At 37.6% G+C, this 18,240-nt stretch overlaps 2 protein-coding genes across 4 annotated transcripts; one reads left to right on the plus strand and one right to left on the minus strand.

Moving 5' to 3' along the window:
- Window positions 1-184: 184 nt before the first annotated feature.
- LOC111805903 (F-box/kelch-repeat protein At5g42350-like) lies at window positions 185-3,188 on the plus strand. 2 transcript variants are annotated; one of them, XR_002816716.1, is made up of 3 exons: window positions 185-336; window positions 904-2,936; window positions 3,013-3,188. XR_002816716.1 is itself a non-coding variant. In XM_023691188.1 (2 exons), the coding sequence occupies exon 2, from the start codon at window positions 1,157-1,159 to the stop codon at window positions 2,837-2,839; it is 1,683 nt and encodes a 560-aa protein (XP_023546956.1). In that variant the 5' UTR covers window positions 490-613; window positions 904-1,156; the 3' UTR covers window positions 2,840-3,188. The 2 variants fall into 2 exon arrangements, 1 of the variants encoding a protein (XP_023546956.1); XM_023691188.1 differs by lacking the exon at window positions 185-336 and adding an exon at window positions 490-613 and having other exon boundaries at window positions 904-3,188.
- A 3,619-nt stretch (window positions 3,189-6,807) lies between these two features.
- On the minus strand, window positions 6,808-18,240 carry LOC111805362 (U-box domain-containing protein 44-like). 2 transcript variants are annotated; one of them, XM_023690419.1, is made up of 4 exons: window positions 17,861-18,240; window positions 17,133-17,706; window positions 16,732-17,041; window positions 6,808-8,710 (listed from the first exon to the last, which is right to left on the minus strand). In XM_023690419.1, the coding sequence occupies exons 2-4, from the start codon at window positions 17,685-17,687 to the stop codon at window positions 7,128-7,130; spliced, it is 2,448 nt and encodes an 815-aa protein (XP_023546187.1). In that variant the 5' UTR covers window positions 17,688-17,706; window positions 17,861-18,240; the 3' UTR covers window positions 6,808-7,127. The 2 variants fall into 2 exon arrangements, with proteins under 2 accessions (XP_023546187.1, XP_023546186.1); XM_023690418.1 differs by having other exon boundaries at window positions 17,133-17,734.

Genomic DNA, 18,240 nt, shown 5'->3' on the forward strand with positions numbered 1-18,240 from the left:
AAATAAATAAAAGAAAAAAAGCAAAACGCTTTTGTTTTTTTCTTTCTTATTTGAATTTATTTCCACACGGCAACCAGTGGGGCCCGCGGATTAGGTCGAATCGGAGGGATGGAATTTGAGGAGTACAGAAAAGTCGTCGTAGAGGATTATAGCCTCGCCTTCTTTAGGCTTTGTTTTGGAAGATCAAATGCTTTCCTTCTTTCTCGCCTTGACTCCAAAATTCCTCCATTGTTGCACCTTCACTCTTCTTCCACAATCTCATTAGTTTCTTTCCATTTCTGACTTTGCCTTTCATTCACTTCCTGGATTCCTCTTCCTTGCAACGTTTCATGTAATGTAAGTTACTCCTTTTCTTCCGCTTGTGGTGTAAAACAGTGTTATTCTCTAGGATATTGCGGTTTCTCTCTTTTTTTTTTTGTTTTTTTTTGTTTTTGTTTTTGTATTGTTCTATTGTGTTGTTGTTGTTGTTGTTGTTGTTGTTGTTTTCCAGCGCTTTGAATCTTGATTCTTTTTGCAGATGATTTTAATCTGTTGTAGCCACTGAATGTTGTGGATCTGGAGTGAGATTTTTCTTTTTTCTCTTTACTGGATCAGAATATCTGACTATCTGTTGGTAATTCTGTCGAGATTTTGTTGTGTGGATTTTTGAGTCTTTGCAGATCGTAGTTTCCTTTGCTTTTGTTTTGCGTTTTGAATGATGATCGCGATAATTGTCTTACTCTGTCTTTTGAGGTTGAGTGAACATTTACAACAAGAGAATCCGTGATTCTGTTTTTGAATATTGTCTGTGAACGCGGTTGCGAGTTCAGGAATACATGGCTGTTTGAAACTTACGGAGTTAATTGAATTTTTTGCCTTTCTTCTATGAACTTATTTAGCAATTGATCGTGGTTTATTGTACAGGTGTTTCAAGTGAGTAAAGAAATAGTATTGTACTGTTTGTGAGCGGCTATATGGTGTTCTTGTGAGACAATTCAGTCTTTCTTAGAGTTCACATCTTAGATAGGAAAATGAAATGTGCCAAAGGATGAGTTTCGAACTTTGATTCGTATGGTCATGGGAAGAGTGACTTTTACTGCTAAGATCTGGAGAAGGAAATTTGTCCAATACACAAGCTGAATTGGACTACTTTCATCAAGAGTTTGAGGTTTTGAGCATGTCGAAGAGGCTCATGAGAAGCATGAGCCAGAAATTGAGGAGGAAGAATAACAAAGGTGTTGCCGAGGAAGAGGACGTTTCAAGGGGAATATCTTTGAGATGTCTTACATTATATGGTAGAGGTGGAGGTTGCAAAGTTGGGGCCGACACCGGTGAGGAAATTGGTGACCCAGGCAGTCGAAGAAGATCCAGTGCCAGTGAGGAAGGTAAGGGATACAAATCATTATTCAGTACTGAAGAAAATGGTGTGGATTGCTTCTCATATGGCGTAAAGGAGAGATTTCGTAAGAAGCATAGCCCAAAGAATTCCGGACTTCGGAACTCTACGAGGAACAGTGACGTTCATATTTTTCTTCCTGATGACATTCTGGAAATGTGCTTGATGAGGCTACCACTTTCGAGTCTCATGAATGCTCGCCTTGTATGCAAAAAGTGGAGATACTTGACTAGCACTCGTCGGTTTTTACAGATGAGACGGGAATGTTTATATCAGACTCCATGGATATTTTTATTTGGTGCTGTTAAAGAGGGTTATTGCTCGGGCGAGATACACGCACTGGATGTATCTCTAAAGAAATGGCATAGAATAGATGCTGATATTCTCAAGGGAAGATTTGTGTTCTCTCTAGCCAGTATCCAGGACGATATATATATCGTTGGTGGATGTTCTAGCTTGGCTAACTTCGGAAAAGTCGATAAGAGCTCCTTCAGAACACATAAAGGGGTCTTAGTGTTTAGTCCTTTAACTAATTCTTGGAGGAAAATTGCGTCTATGAAGCATGCCAGATCAATGCCTATATTAGGAACTTCAGAGGTTAACTCAGAATTTTCAGTAGTTCCGAGCCATCATAATCGGCAAGATAGACGTTATTTGAGATCACGTGCCGGTGGTTCATTGGATGTTTATGAGGATCCTCACAGGCTCTCGTTAAGACGTCAAGCCAGAAATCCTTTGGAAGACAATGATGCTTCAATGTTGTCTAATAGGAAGTCATATAAGTTCAGTCGACAAAAGAGCGAACAGTCTCGTGCGAAAGGACATCGTAGGTTTGTGATTATTGCAATTGGCGGTCTAGGATCTTGGGATGAACCGATAGAGTCGGGGGAGATTTATGATTCCTCATCAAACAAATGGACAGAAATTCAGAGGCTTCCTGTAGATTTCGGTGTTATATGTTCTGGGGTTGTCTGCAATGGGATCTTCTATGTTTATTCTGAGACAGACAGACTTGCAGGTTATGATATCGAAAGAGGCTTTTGGATCGGAATCCAAACTTCTCCATTCCCGCCTCGTGTTCATGAGTACTACCCGAAAATTGTATCCTCGAACGGTCGGCTGTTCATGCTTTCTGTCTCCTGGTGCGAAGGGGATGGACAAATAGGGCAGAGAAACAAGGCTGTAAGGAAACTGTGGGAGTTAGATCTCGCGTACCTTGCCTGGACAGAGGTGTCGGTGCATCCCGATGCGCCAATGGACTGGAACGCTGCATTTGTTGCCGATAGAAACCTGGTATTCGGGATCGAAATGTTTAAAATCTTCGGTCAGGTACTGGACTTCTTGACAGTATGTGACATCTCCAACGCAGTATCAGACTGGAATCACATCTCAAGAACTCGTGTATCTCATGAAATGGATGCTTCTTCCTGCTTGACCAAATCAATGGCAGTCCTCCATCTCTAAGGTCCTTTCTCTCGATCTATCTGCCTCATTCCCTTGCGATTGAAGAAATCTAAATTAACAATTTCCTCATGTTGAAGATATGTGGTGCAATCCAAAGGTAACATTCCATTTCTTGTATCAAATTTTCTTTTGTACGCGATCAATTCATCTTTGTTTCTTCATCAATCATGCAGGATTATATATTGCTGCACCCTACTGTGTAATTTCCAATCAAATCATCTTTCCTCTCGTAATTGATTTTATATCTCTCAAGTAAATTTGGTATTGTCTCATGATATTCGATGAACACAAGTTTTGGGGTAATAAACTCACTCAAATAGTCCATGATGAACTCTTGGGGATTTGTGTCGTCCTCTTTCTTTTCTACCCTGAAGAACCTGCATTTCATTTCTGTTGTTGGGTCTAGCACTCATTGTTGAAATAGAACAAAGTTCTCTAGGAAATTTTGTTTTTTTTTTCCTTTCAAATGAACATGTCATGCATGTTTAACGAAATATGGGTTTGGATTGGTTTTTGGTCAAATCAACTGAATTGATCGATCTTGTCATGGATTATTATTGGGGCCAAACTGAACCAACCATGGCGAAGATGATACTCTTCTCCATTCTCTTCTTCATTGTGTTCCGGATTATCGTATTCAGAGTGATAGAATAATTTTACTTACGTATTTAAAACTAACCTCGTTAATTTTTTATACGAACAATATAGATTCACCCAACATAGAATGTGTGAAACTATTAGTTAAATTGAGTATAGTCAGCACGTTACGTAGATTGATTTTGAAAAAAAATCATTTTTGACTTTATTGATTTTATCAATTTTAACTTTAAACCATGAATTTCAAACTTGACATATCGCATTAATTATAATTCTAAATGCTTAATTTCATCCATTAGTGTATTAGTTTATACACGTATTAATTTATACCAAGTATCTATTTTATTAGACTGGTTGGAGTGTTTTTTTCAATTTGAGGCTGAGATTTATTTTTAACTTTTTATCTTCTACAACTATATTATGAGTACTTTCATTCTTGAATCTATCGTCAATACTGATTATTTATTCTTTTTATTTTTCATTAACTGGAGCTCGATTTATCCTCCATCTATACAACAGTTGTAAAGCTTTTCGAATTTTCCTCGATGGAATCTTTATCTCTTTCCTTCCTAGTGGATATGGTGCTCTCATCATTTGTAAGACCATTGATGGGGTTGACAAAGTCAACTATGAATAATGCATGGTGTAACTCCACTCTATCACACCCAACATTTTAGCCAAGCTCAAATTCATTACCAACAAAACTGTTGTGGTCATCTCAATGATGTTGCTGTTTAGATATTCTTCATATCATTGCTAGTAAAAAGGTGAGGGAGAACACAAAAATTTATTTATTTTTATAAGGTGGGGTTCTACTTTGGAGGAACTTTGGAGAGTGAGGGTCATGATCGTCATGATCCTCACTCTATCACACCCAACATTTTAGCCAAGCTCAAATTCATTACCAACAAAACTGTTGTGGTCATCTCAATGATGTTGCTGTTTAGATATTCTTCATATCATTGCTAGTAAAAAGGTGAGGGAGAACACAAAAATTTATTTATTTTTATAAGGTGGGGTTCTACTTTGGAGGAACTTTGGAGAGTGAGGGTCATGATCGTCATGATCCTCACTCTATCACACCCAACATTTTAGCCAAGCTCAAATTCATTACCAACAAAACTGTTGTGGTCATCTCAATGATGTTGCTGTTTAGATATTCTTCATATCATTGCTAGTAAAAAGGTGAGGGAGAACACAAAAATTTATTTATTTTTATAAGGTGGGGTTCTACTTTGGAGGAACTTTGGAGAGTGAGGGTCATGATCGTCATGATCGTGATCAACTCATCTAAAATGATTTAATTATTTTCTTTTATAAATATTTTTTTAGAAAAAAATAACAAACAAATACCTCCCATAAAGTAACACATGACTTTGGACATATTTGAGAAATATTTCTCAGTTAAAGGTTAATATAATCTCTAATGTTTGATCTATGACGTTGAAAGTTTTGGGTCATTTTTTTTCTCTTTTATTGGAATATATAATGTCTACAATTATAAATATTTATTTGCAAATACTAGTCCTCAATATTTGGCCTTAAAAGTTTCTATTTATTCATATACTTGTTCTCTCAATTAATATTAATATTATACTAAATTGGGTATTGTACAACTTTTTAAAAGCATAAATAAAGAAAAATGTTAAACAAATTTTAGAAAACGAAATTAGAGAAAGTTTTGAAAAGAATTCAAAAAAGTAACGTTATAAGCTAATAAACAATAAGGAAAAAATTTGGCATATAACTCAAGTACGAAAAATTGGCAACTAGTGTCCCTATAATACATTTTGAGACAAATTGTCTTGTTAAACATCAAAAGTGACGAGGAGTCATACATAAATAATAATAAATAAAAAAAAACTAAAAAAAATACATTACTACCTGATAGAAAGTAAAGTAAAAATAATTGAAATGGGCATGTGACGATAAATAACACGCCCTAAATAAACACGACCGTAATACTATACACAATAGTCGAATAAAAAAAAAAAAAACTTTAAAACATTTAAACATTGAAGTTTTTCAAGTAGACCCTATACAGTTTATTGAATAGTACACTCATCATCTCTTTAGCTTATGATATAATTTTACATGATAAAACAAAATACATCGTTATATAAGAGAAAGATCAACGTAAGTATAATATCTATTTCTTATCCTCCGACAACAAAGTAAATTGTTGATGTACTCATTAAAGAACTTTCAAACAAACAATTCAGAAAAACATCCTTAAACCAACTTGGAGGTAAGTGTTGAAATTTCAAAGTATATATAACGTTCAAATGTTAGTCATAAATACTCGATAATCTGAGTATGTCCAATATAAGGCGACCTAAGTCGCACATATATATGCTCAAATCTCTAAAACTTGAGAATTTTGGATGGAGTTGGTTCATCATGTTACCTCATTGTCCCCCTAATCCTTAAGCTTATTGAACGAGGACTTGTAACGACGCTGAATTTTAGGCAAGCAGATCAAGAAACGAAGTACAAATCCATGAACAAGCAATCCTCAAGAAAATAAAAAACAAATAAGATAGAAAAACACCACCTTTATCCAACATTGCTTCCCGAACTTGATATCTAGTTTATTTGATTGACAACAAAAGAACTTACAGGCTATAGAATCACTCAACAAATCAAATTTCTGATAAGTCTAAAGAGCTGGAGACTTTATACATCCAATATCTACCTCCAAATACTTAAAAGAGGCTAGAATCTCTCAAACCAAAATAAGAAATAATGATAAGAAAAAGGAAGAAAATAGAGAAACAAAGAAAATTTCATATGCAAAGGCAACAGAAACCACAAATAATAAAAAAAAAAAAAACTTTAAAACATTTAAACATTGAAGTTTTTCAAGTAGACCCTATACAGTTTATTGAATAGTACACTCATCATCTCTTTAGCTTATGATATAATTTTACATGATAAAACAAAATACATCGTTATATAAGAGAAAGATCAACGTAAGTATAATATCTATTTCTTATCCTCCGACAACAAAGTAAATTGTTGATGTACTCATTAAAGAACTTTCAAACAAACAATTCAGAAAAACATCCTTAAACCAACTTGGAGGTAAGTGTTGAAATTTCAAAGTATATATAACGTTCAAATGTTAGTCATAAATACTCGATAATCTGAGTATGTCCAATATAAGGCGACCTAAGTCGCACATATATATGCTCAAATCTCTAAAACTTGAGAATTTTGGATGGAGTTGGTTCATCATGTTACCTCATTGTCCCCCTAATCCTTAAGCTTATTGAACGAGGACTTGTAACGACGCTGAATTTTAGGCAAGCAGATCAAGAAACGAAGTACAAATCCATGAACAAGCAATCCTCAAGAAAATAAAAAACAAATAAGATAGAAAAACACCACCTTTATCCAACATTGCTTCCCGAACTTGATATCTAGTTTATTTGATTGACAACAAAAGAACTTACAGGCTATAGAATCACTCAACAAATCAAATTTCTGATAAGTCTAAAGAGCTGGAGACTTTATACATCCAATATCTACCTCCAAATACTTAAAAGAGGCTAGAATCTCTCAAACCAAAATAAGAAATAATGATAAGAAAAAGGAAGAAAATAGAGAAACAAAGAAAATTTCATATGCAAAGGCAACAGAAACCACAAATAATTGAACAAGAGCATATGTAGAAGAGATAAGGTAATCCCTACGTACCAGGATTAGGAAATATATTGGAGAAGTTGGGTAACTTATCAACATGTCTCAAGGCACGCTCAGCGATTTGCCTTGTTTTGTAGTCACCATGCTGGAAGGCATCGACAAGCGCTGTATTCACGTTTGGATTGTTCGAGAATTCGATAGCGATGTCATCGTTGCGCAACAGCCTCTCGGCTGTCCAAACTGCCCGTCTCATCAGATTCTCTGAGCGGTTTTCAAACAACACGTTAAATATAGGCTGAACCCCATCTACATTGTGTAAAATGTTCACGCCCTTCTCGACGTCGACCCCATCATCCAACAAAGTAGATAGTGCTGCAAGTGCTGCCTCGACGACCTTCTCACTTGCGTGATCTAAAAGGGCTACCAATTTGTCGACTGCATTACCTTCCAAAAGACAAAAAGTTTCCTTCAAAGAGCATGTACCCCGGTGGAGAGGACACAGCCCTGTCAGCACTGGTTGTGAGCTGAAGCATGGGAAAATTGAGGCACAAAATCCCGGTTCTGGAAGCGTAGGTAACTGAGTCAAAGTTTTAGATTCTAAAGATAAATTTTCCAATGCCATGGCTGAAACCATCTGCACATTGTCAAGTCCATTAGACTGAAGCAGTTCGATGAATAAAGCAGCAAGATCGCGGTTGCGACAAAATGCAACAGCATCAGGTTCATCAGCCAGTATAAACGTAATCCTCGCAAGAATTCGAACAAGGCCTTCGAGGAATGGTGTTAAAAATCGGCCTCCCCTAGTCCCCCCTTGGCGGAGTTGAAAAATTCTAAGGTGGACCAACTCAAAAGCTCCTTCATCAAGCATCTGCCGGGAGAGGCCTAAATCCCTTTCAGGGAGATCAGCTAGAAGCCCCACAGCAGCTGCTTGTTCTTCTGTGATTCCTGTATTTTCTGCTATGATTCTAAATAAACTGCTCAGCTGGCCAACCGAACCACGTAGCGCATCTGCTAGCTCCTGGCTTAAGTGTGGGGAGATGTTCTGGAGGAGCTTTATAGCAGAAACACGCAAGTCCAGCTGTGGGGCCTCGATAAATTGAACCAAGCTGATTATTGCACCAGAGCTTCTAATGGCATTAACAATACTCGAAATAGTTGAAGGAGAACTTGTAAGTCCAACAAGAACCTGGAGAAGCTTGCATTCAATGGCTGGACCGGTATTGCTAATGAGTTGTAGCAGGCTATGTATAGTAGCTTCAGAGACAAGTGTGGTCTGATTATTAGGTTCCACTGGAATGGAATTGAAATCACTTCCTGAGCTAACAATATTGGCAAGAATTGTAGCAGATACTTCTTTTAGTTTCATGGGAAGTGGGTTCGAACCAACTGCGAAAAGATCCCGAACGAGAGGTGGCAGTATCCCTTGCTGTACCAAAACTCGTGCACTAGCCTCAAAAGACGAAATCTGGTTCAAGGCTTTTAATGCAGCTTCTTTTGCCTGCTTATCACCACTTCTCATGATATTAATTAGCGACGACCCCACGGTCTGAGCCACAAAGAGTTTGTCGTCGTTATTTAGAACTAGCTCGCCCAAATGTGCAGCCATAGAATGTTTAGTTTCTGGGGGGCCTGTAACAATCCCATTGAAGAATGAAGTAATTTAAAAGGAAACATGAAAGGATTTTTTTTTTTTTTTTTTTTTTTTTTTTTTTTTTTTTTTTTTTTTTTTTTTTTTTTTTTTTTGTCTATTGCCACCAAAGTTTCTCCAAGCTCAAGCCAACCGCCAGCAAATATTGTCCTCTTTGGGATTTTCCTTTCGGGCTTCCCCTCAAGGTTTTAAGATGCGTCAACTAGGGAGAGGTTTCCACATTATAAGGAATGTTTTGTTACCCTATTCAACCAATATGAGATCTCACAATCCACCCTCCTTGGGGGTCCAACGTCCTCGCTGGCACACCGCCCGGTGTCTAGCTCTGATACCATTCGTAACCGCCCAAACCCACCGTTAGCAGATATTGTCTGCTTTGTCCCGTTACATATCGCCGTCAACCTCACGGTTTCTAAAACGCGTCTACTAGGGAGAGGTTTCCACATTATAAGGAATATTTCGTTCTCCTCTCCAACCGATATGGGATCTCACACTCCCCAGGGAAAATTGAGGGAACGAGGGAATGAGCTGACTGAAACACCCATTCAACCTAATTTTAAAACTCCAACGATTGAAACTAGAGTCTGAGTTATTACATGCAAGACTACTTTGTGTATGTGAAAGAATAATGAGTCGGTTTATGCATAACTACTGCAGTTCATCTCCAAGCAGTCAATAGAATACTCTAATACTTGAAGGGAACCGCAGGGAGAGACATAATACCAATGATCTAAAATAAATGCGAAATATATGCTATTACTTTCTAGTTCCCATGTAATGTTCCAGCATTTTTTCAGTCCCTGTTAACAAAGTTCCAATTTAATCCTTTTAAGTATTGATATTTTTCCATTTAATCTTCATCATGGATGAATGTTATGATAAACTTATTTGGCATAACACTTAGTAGATTGACAAAAATTTATTGTAGAAAAAAGAACATCTAAGAGAAGACTTGAAAGTTCGATCAATCCAAAATAAAAGACCACGCGTTAGCCATAAAAGGACAATGAAGCAACGAATAACCAAGGGTTTCTGCCCCTGAGAATACAGGCAGCAACAAGAGGGGGAGGAACACCAGGAGGGGAACATTCTCGGCCGTCTATCTGTAACAGCCCAAGCCCAAGCCCACCGCTAGCAGATATTGTCCGTTTTTGTCTGTTACGTATCACCGTCAACCTCACAATTTTAAAACACGTTTGTTAAGGAGAGGTTTCCACACCCTTATAAGTAATGCTTCGGTTCCCTCTCCAACCAACATGGGATCTCACAATCCACCCGTTGGAGGCCAACGTCCTCGCTGGCACACCGTTTGGTGACTAACTCTGATATCATTTAGAACAGCCCAAGCCCACCATTAGCAAATATTGTCTGTTTTGGCTCATTAGTATCACTATCAGCCTCACCGTTTTCAAACACGTCTGCTAGGGAGAGGTTTCCACACCCTTGTAAGCAATGTTTTGTTCTTCTCTCTAACCAATGTGGGATCTCACACTATCAATAGTATTTATGTCCCTATACATAATTGTCCACAAGAAAACTTTAACTGATTTAGGCCGGGTAAGTGACAGAAAGGCTGATTTCGAAGAGAGCCACCTGGCTCCAGTATTCATTTGATTTTGTCCTCCCCTCGGCTTAGCTGTATACTTTCAAGTTTAACATAGGATGCTGCCCAGTTCTCGAATTCCCAGTCAAAAATACCTCATCTAAAGTTGAGTTCCCAAGTCGGCCGATCCTGATTCTAACAATCAGCGACCAAGCATCCTTATTAGGGAGTGAGTAGATGTCTGGAAACAAATCAGCCAAAGGTCTAGAGTCCACCCAAGAGTCTTTACAAAACTGAATACTTCTGCCATTGCCTATAAAAATTTTTGACAAACTGAAAAACACATCTCAGTGTTGGCAAATATTGGCCCAAGGTCAGCCACTAAAATTCTTTTTAAGCTCTTAGGTCATCCGACCACCAGAATCACACCCAAAGATTGACGCAATCACTCTTCTCCAAAGAGTGTCCTTTTCATGGTTGAATCTCCATAGTCATTTAAGCAGAAGGAAGGCCTTTCGTTGCTGCAGAGAGCCAACTCCGAGCCCCTCGTACACCGATGGCAGTGAAGTGGTCTTCTAATTGATGAGATTGTTTCCCGGCTTATAATTACCACCACTCCACACACAGTCCCTCATCACCTTCCCCATTTCTTTAATCATCTTGATCAGAACCATTTGGAGCAAAAAAAAGGTAAATAGGTATGCTATTCAAGACGCTCGGATGTAGCCCACGATCGAAATATGTCGAAACAAACAACTGAAGCAAGAAGAACAACTTAAGGGGAGATAGATTTTGAATAGAGGAACCTTAAGCACTTATGCCTTTTAATTCTCTTTGTTGGTGTGAAATGAGCATACACCTCATGAGTATTTACAGTGGAGAAGGATGTTTCCTAAACTTTCTCCACAAGTTAGCAACTACTAACAATTCTCTCTGACAAAAGCCTAATCATTTTCCTAAACTTATTCAAGTTAATAACTCCTAAACAATTATCCTAAAATTGCTCTAAGTTAATAACTTTTTTTGCTAAGTTAAGCTTATTAACTCACGTTCTCCTCTGTAAGCTTGACTTTGCTCGAGATTCTTCACTTCGAGAAACTCTCGCATGTCTGCAAATTTAACCTTTGCTAGGGTCTTGGTGAAAATGTTCGCACGTTGCTCTCTAGTTTTAACTTTGCTTGGTCCCTAGTGGCAACCAATGGGAGCATGGGACACTCAACTTTATGGAAAACAGAATGCGGTCTTGTCATATGAGGGATGGTTAAAATTTAGGAATATTCTTTTTAATTTATGGAGTGTGGATCTTTTTGAGAATATCAAAGATTGCTTTTGATATGGTAACTCTAACCAGTTAAATCTAAGAACCCTCGTAAACGCTTTGGATATGCAAACTCCAAATTCATAAATGCTAAAACCCCCCAATCAATTTGATTTTATTCCAAATGATTGCAACTCTTGGAATTTGATCTAACAATCTTATTAAAAAATAAGACCTTTAGATCTAAAATATCCAAGAACCTCAAAATGATAAGGAATCACGCCAGAAAAAGTAAGATCCGAATTACCTCGTTGATCAATCATGGCAAGAAAAGTTCTTTGATATTCTAATCACACTCCACAAGCAAAATCGATCATGTCAAACTTGCATGATTCTAAACATGGAACATACTACATAGAATTGCAAAAATACTTATCTCTCGGCTAAAAGAAAGCGCAAATGCCCTTTTTACTACATTTTTGAAGTCTACTTAATAAAGATAGCATACCTAGCTTTATATAGTCTCAAGATAAAACTCTTGATCTTCCATGAGGAATTTTAAGAGTGGTAACATTCATACTTTATGACCATAATTAGCCACTAAATAAATTAACATTAAAGTAAATAAAAAGTCTTAAAAGTACAATAATGAAACACCATAACTTTAGATTATCATCCACCCAAAAGTAAGTTCATATTGCACCCAAAATAATGAAGTCCATCTTCCTTGAATGATAATCTAGAGTTATGGTATTTTATTAATGTATTTTAGGACTTTTTATTTACTCTAAGGTTACATGTATATAGTGGCTAATTATGGTCAATAAAATATGAATGTTACAAGTCCTGAGATGCATCATGGAAGGTCAAGGATTTTAGTTTGAGGCTATATAAAGCCATGTATGTTGTCTTTGTAGAGTAGACATGGAAAATATGGTAAAAACAACATTTGTGCTTCCTATTAGTCAAGGGCTAAGTTTTTTGCAATTTTATGTAGCTTAGGTTAATTGTTTGGAATCATTCAAGCTTGACATGGTCGATTTTACTTATGGAGTGATTCGAATCTCAAAGAAATTTCTTATCTTGAGATATTTGATCAATAAGGTAATCCAGATCTTACTTTCTTTTGGGGTAATTCTTTATTGGTTTGAAGTCCTTGGATATTTTAGATCTAAAAGTATGATTCTTCAATAAGGTTGTTAGTTCAAATTCTCGAGAGTTACAATCATTTAGAATGAAATGAAATTGATCTGGGAGTTTTAGCACTTGTGAACTAAGGGTTTGCATATCCAAAGCATTTACACGAGTTCTTAAATTCAATTGACTAGGGTCACTATATTGTTTGGTATCAGAACTTTCGGCTAGATCGGATCTATATTTCCTTTGCGTTTCTTTTCAATTTAGTTTCATTTATTTTTATTTATTGAGCTTATAATCAATCCAAAGTTTAAAAATCAATCTTGGCTCTAAAGAAAATTTTGAGAGGTAAGAATGAGAGCTTAACTTGTGTAAATGAGTGCAAACAGAGTGGCCTAAATTTTCTTGAGCGTGAGAGAGTGTTGTGAAGTTTTTTGTGTTTCTTAAACTTATTTTTGCAGCAAAGTTTCACAAATAGATTCGAGGATGAATCCTTTTAAAGAAGTGGAGAATAATAGTGTGTCAATCATGCAATATGAACTTCAAGGAAAATGAGTTTCATTTATTCTTAGATGGTTACAAATTGATAATCTAGAGTTATGGTGTTTCATTAATGTATTTTAAGACTCGTTATTTAAACTAAGGTTACATTTACATGGTGGAAAATTATGGACATAAAGAATAAATGTACAACTCTTGAAATGTCTCATGGAAGGTCAAGAGTTTATTTTGAGGCTATATAAAGTCATGTATGTTGTATTTGTAAAGCTAACCTAGAAAATGTAGTGAAAATAGCATTTGTGCTTCTTTTTAGCCTACGGCTAAGTTTCTTTACAATTCTATATAGTTTAGGTTGCATGTTTAGAATCATTCAAGAATGATGTAATTGAACTTGCTTGTTGAGTAATTCGAATCTCAAAGAAGTTTTCTCGCCTTGAGATATTTGATCAACAAGGTAATCCGAGTCTTACTTTCCCTTGGGTGATTCCTTATCGTTTTAGATTTTTTGAAATTTTAGATCTAAAGGTCTTATTCTTGAATAAGGTTATTAGTTCAAATTCTCGGGGTTTAGCATTTGTGAACTAGGGGTTTGCATATCCAAAGCATTTATCAGGGTTCTTAGACTCAATTGGTTAACATATCAAAAGCAATCTTTGATATATGAAGTTCCGTTTTTCAAACCCGTGTTTGAGGCTCCTTGTTCCGTCCACATTTTTCCATTAAAATTCTGAAAGAAGCTGGTGAAAGGCTTCCCAAGCTTTAAGGTGGTCCTGCTGGAACTACAATGTTGTTCTTTCCCCCAACATCAAAGATATTAGTGACCTCAACAAAGTTACCTCTCTTATTCATCGTTTTTTGAATCCACAGAAACGATCATTGCAAAATGTCGTTCTTATAACACTTATGTAACCGAGGGGTATGAAGGAGGCCTGCAATTGCGTCTGTGATCCATACCCCCAGCACCTCTTCAACAGAAATATAGAAATATCTTTTCCAATGCGTCTCTGTAATTGTCACCACTCTCATTTATACCGTTTGTCAAACTCCACTGCAATAAATTTGTTTTCTATTCTGGAGGAAAGCTTTTTGGCTGCTATTGGTGACTTGGCAGACTAAGTTAGGGTAAAGCGGGGACATTCTAGTTGACGAATAGGTTATCAGCAATGATGACTATGGCACGGTCGGNGGGGGGGGGAAGAGAAGCTGGGGAGAAGGCGTTTTTTCCAATGTATTTTAGAGTATATTTTCTTCCATATTCTTTCTATGTAAACAAAATTATACAAGGACTGTACAAACGGAAATCAGCCAGTCCAAAGTTGGATTGTCATCGAGGACGATGCCGAGATTAAGTGGGAGAGAGTGTCATGATTCAAAGAGTGGTTGTGCCCCAAAGTAAGTCATCGAGAACAATGACTAGTTTAAGTGAGGAAGAATGTCACAACTCACAATGGTTGTGCCCCCAAGTAAGTCATTGAGGACGATGACTAGTTTAAGCCACCAACAGCAATTTTTCTGTTTCCCCGACCTGAGCCTATATTGGATTTCAAAACCATACCTCAGTAATTTTGTTAGCCACCTATGATGATCAACACTAACCAACAGATTTTGTAGACTTCGCTGATGTGTGCATAAAACTACATAAGAAACTTCCTTCTCAATGACATTGACTACATTTCTATACTGCATTTCTATACTGCGAACACCCTAGCTATCAACTCCATTTAATAAATGGATATTTGTTGGGCTTGCTATTAAAGAACATCATAGGAGTAGACCACTGGTCACTAAATTTGCATCAGAATAGCACCTAGTCCATAACCACATACCTGATTTTTTTTCTTTCAGCCCTTTAATGAAGTTCCCCACCAACTCAACATCAAAGAGCTTCGAGAAAGTAGCAGTAATCATCTTGAACTGGATCCAATATTGCCTCAAGGTGTTCTCTTGTTTTGTCATAATCCAATTTTTTAATATTAAACTACAGGAATATAGGTTTTCCAACCAACATATCAAATTTCCTCTACGGTTACTACTACTTTAATTCCATAGAAAACCATTTTATCGGTAACGCTAGATTCCTTTTTCTCAAATTACCAAAGCCCAAGCCTCCTTACTCAAGTGGTTATGAAACTACTTCCCATGAACCAAGTAACTTAATTCCCCTTGCCTGATGTTAGGAATCACTACTCTCCACAATGGTATGCTATTGTCCACTTTGAGCATAAGTTCTCATGGCTTTGATTTGGGCTGCCCCAAAAGGGCTCATACCAACGGAGATGTATTCCTTACTTATAAACCCATGATCATTCCCTAAATTAGCCAACAATTCTCAACAATCCTCCCCTTGAACAAAGTACACATGGCGCCTCCTCTGAGGTCTATGTAGCCCTCAAACAACCTCCCTTTAATCGAGGCTCGAATCCTTTCTCTGAAGTCAAAGCCCTCAAACAAAGTACACCCTTTGTTCGACACATGAGCCACTTTTGACTACACCTTCGAGGCTAGCAATTCCTTTGTTCGACACTTGAGGATTCTATTGATATGGCTAAATTAAGGGCATGGATCTGATACCATGTTAGGAATCACAACTCTCCACAATAGTATCATATTGTCCACTTTGAGAATAAGCTCTCATGGTTTTGCTTTGGGTTTCCCTAAAAGACCTCATACCAATGGAGATGTATTACTTATAAATCCATGATCATTCCCTAAATTAGCAAATGTGAGACTCCCTCCCAACAATCCTGACCCTCTGCTGTCATTCAAAGAAATTCCCTTATCTTCTTTAGTAAGGATAATACACATCCTTCCTTGCCATCAGGAACACTTGACATACATTAAGTTGGCAAGCTTTCCGGGACTAAGGTAGACAAGGTTAAAGCACTCTTAGAAGGGCACAATTTTTTCCAATTTCCCAATGTCCTTGAAAACTTTTCTTCAATTGGTCTCCAAAACTCCACTTTTCCAGACATACGGTTGTTATCAATCTCCACTAAACAAGTATCGTACATGTCCACGTATCTTTAAAATCAAATTACAAGAACTTCTTCAACAACAAAAGTAAAAGAGACCTACAAACCACATGTCTAATGAATCTGTCTATATTGGTTACATATCTAACAAGTAACACCACTATTTTGCTCAAAATAGAGTGCATGTTTTCTTAGGAGAGTACCATAATTCTTTACACGAGCCAAAGCTGAAGTACAGCATTCGGTAAAATATTTCCTATAGGGTGGTCTAGGAAGTACCGACACATCCCTATGACACATCCCTAAGGCAAGTGTGAGAATGTCCAGCAGATAACCAGCAGTAATATGCTTCATTACAGGCTTTACATGCACATTCTAATGTGTATTCAAATATAACTTAGAACAACAAGGATACTGCAGGACAGGGTTTGGCATGCATTTAAGCACATGTTGTTCATTAGAAATTAGTTCAAGTATTGAACAGAAACATGGAAAAATGCTTTTTTAGAATGTTTTCTTCCTCACCTTTTTCAAAAGAAGCAAATACCAAATGAAAACTAATAACTCTAATGCTGAAGATCATGTACGCACCTTCAAGAATCTGTGTCAGAAGAGGCCTCAGTCTACCATATTCAGCCATTTGTCGAATATTATTCTCACATGTCTGCAGATTCTCTAATGTTCTCTCAGCATTTTCAACTGTGGTGACGTTCTCAGATCTGCTGCTTGACATTCCAACTAATATAAGAATAGCCCCATTAACAGAACCAATCTTTTCACACAAGTCTTGGGACGTGGAAAGCTCATACAGCAAAGCTACAGCTTCCTCCTTCTCTTTCGAACGCTCATGACGCAAGAACTTTACTACCGTGCGAAGAGTGTCACCTTCAGCTAACATTTCCTGCCAAATGAAACAAGTGGTTCACAAGAAGTCCACAAGCATAACTTAGCTAGCTCGACACGCTAATGAAATCTAACCCGTGAATGACAACCTTACACTCATTGTCTTCTTGCACCACAATTTTAAGCGTTTCCAAAGCTCTAAACTGAACTCTTCGACTGGTGCTCTTCAACAAGCTAACAATCATAGGTATTAACCCCGCATTTCGTGCGATGTGCCTCGACAAACCCTTTTGGCAGACATGTTGAACATACTTCAAAGATCCCAATGTTTCATTTTCTGGACTTCCCAAGTTAAGTGACTTACGAGCCATATCTAGCTGAACAGCTTCATTCCTCGCAGTCCACTCTTCAATAGTATTTCGCAGAGCAATACTCGGATTCAGATCCGTGGTTCTTAATTCTTTTAGTGTCATTGGACAGATTGGCTTCCTTCTACTCTCCCTGCATTCGTTGAACCACATCTCAATGGCCGCACGTTCAAAAGTTTGCCCACTTTCTATAGTAACAGGATCCCGCATTACTTTCTTCGTTAAAGGGCACAAAAACGAATCATAAATAGGTTCAATATGCAATCTCGCGTAAAAACCGCTCTCATCTGAAAAGCTTCCAGAGTCATCATAACTTCCATCCCAACTCTCAGCCATCCGATCTACAACTCAAGCCCTGAGAAACAGAGCCACCACAAGATTGACTGCACAGTAGCCACGAGAAATCCAAATGGAGTAAAGAAAACCTCAAAATCAACCCTAATCTCAACAAACACAACAACATGAAAGTAAAATAACAGGATTAAACAAAACGAATGCGAAAATCAAACCTGCAATGGCTACGCCCTACTCAATCGTGATCACGCGTGGCAGGGGAAGGAACAAAACAAGCACATTAAAAATTCACAAGACGGTTGCGATTCCTTCCAGCGAGGAAGAATCAGGAGAAGGCTAATTTCGCGGAAGAACAATCCAGGGGGGCTCGTTGACCAAAGTGGACTCCATTACAGGGTAATTGGCTGTCATCCATGAAAGAGGGAGAAGGATTGGAGTTAAATATTCGTCGGGGGAGGTGGAATTGAGAGATTTCTCAGGTTAGAGTGTGATTCGATGGCGGAATTGGGCTGTGATTGGGGCAAGCAACAGGAGCTTCCACGATAGAGAGAGAGAGCGAGAGGATGAGGGACAGGGAGGGGTGGTTGACCGTAAG

The sequence above is a fragment of the Cucurbita pepo genome, chromosome LG11, assembly GCF_002806865.2.
Source record: "Cucurbita pepo subsp. pepo cultivar mu-cu-16 chromosome LG11, ASM280686v2, whole genome shotgun sequence".
NCBI lineage: Eukaryota > Viridiplantae > Streptophyta > Magnoliopsida > Cucurbitales > Cucurbitaceae > Cucurbita > Cucurbita pepo.

Bases quoted from the DNA above. Each gene is read 5' to 3' on its own strand.
- LOC111805903 (XM_023691188.1), top strand. From the start codon at position 1,157: ATGTCGAAGAGGCTCATGAGAAGCATGAGCCAGAAATTGAGGAGGAAG.
- LOC111805362 (XM_023690419.1), bottom strand. From the start codon at position 17,687: ATGGCTGAGAGTTGGGATGGAAGTTATGATGACTCTGGAAGCTTTTCA. The intron at 17,042-17,132 runs GTTGTCATTCAC...TTCATTTGGCAG, and splicing joins AAGAAGACAATGAGTGTAAG to GAAATGTTAGCTGAAGGTGA. The intron at 8,711-16,731 runs GTGCGTACATGA...GGATTGTTACAG, and splicing joins TCTGACACAGATTCTTGAAG to GCCCCCCAGAAACTAAACAT.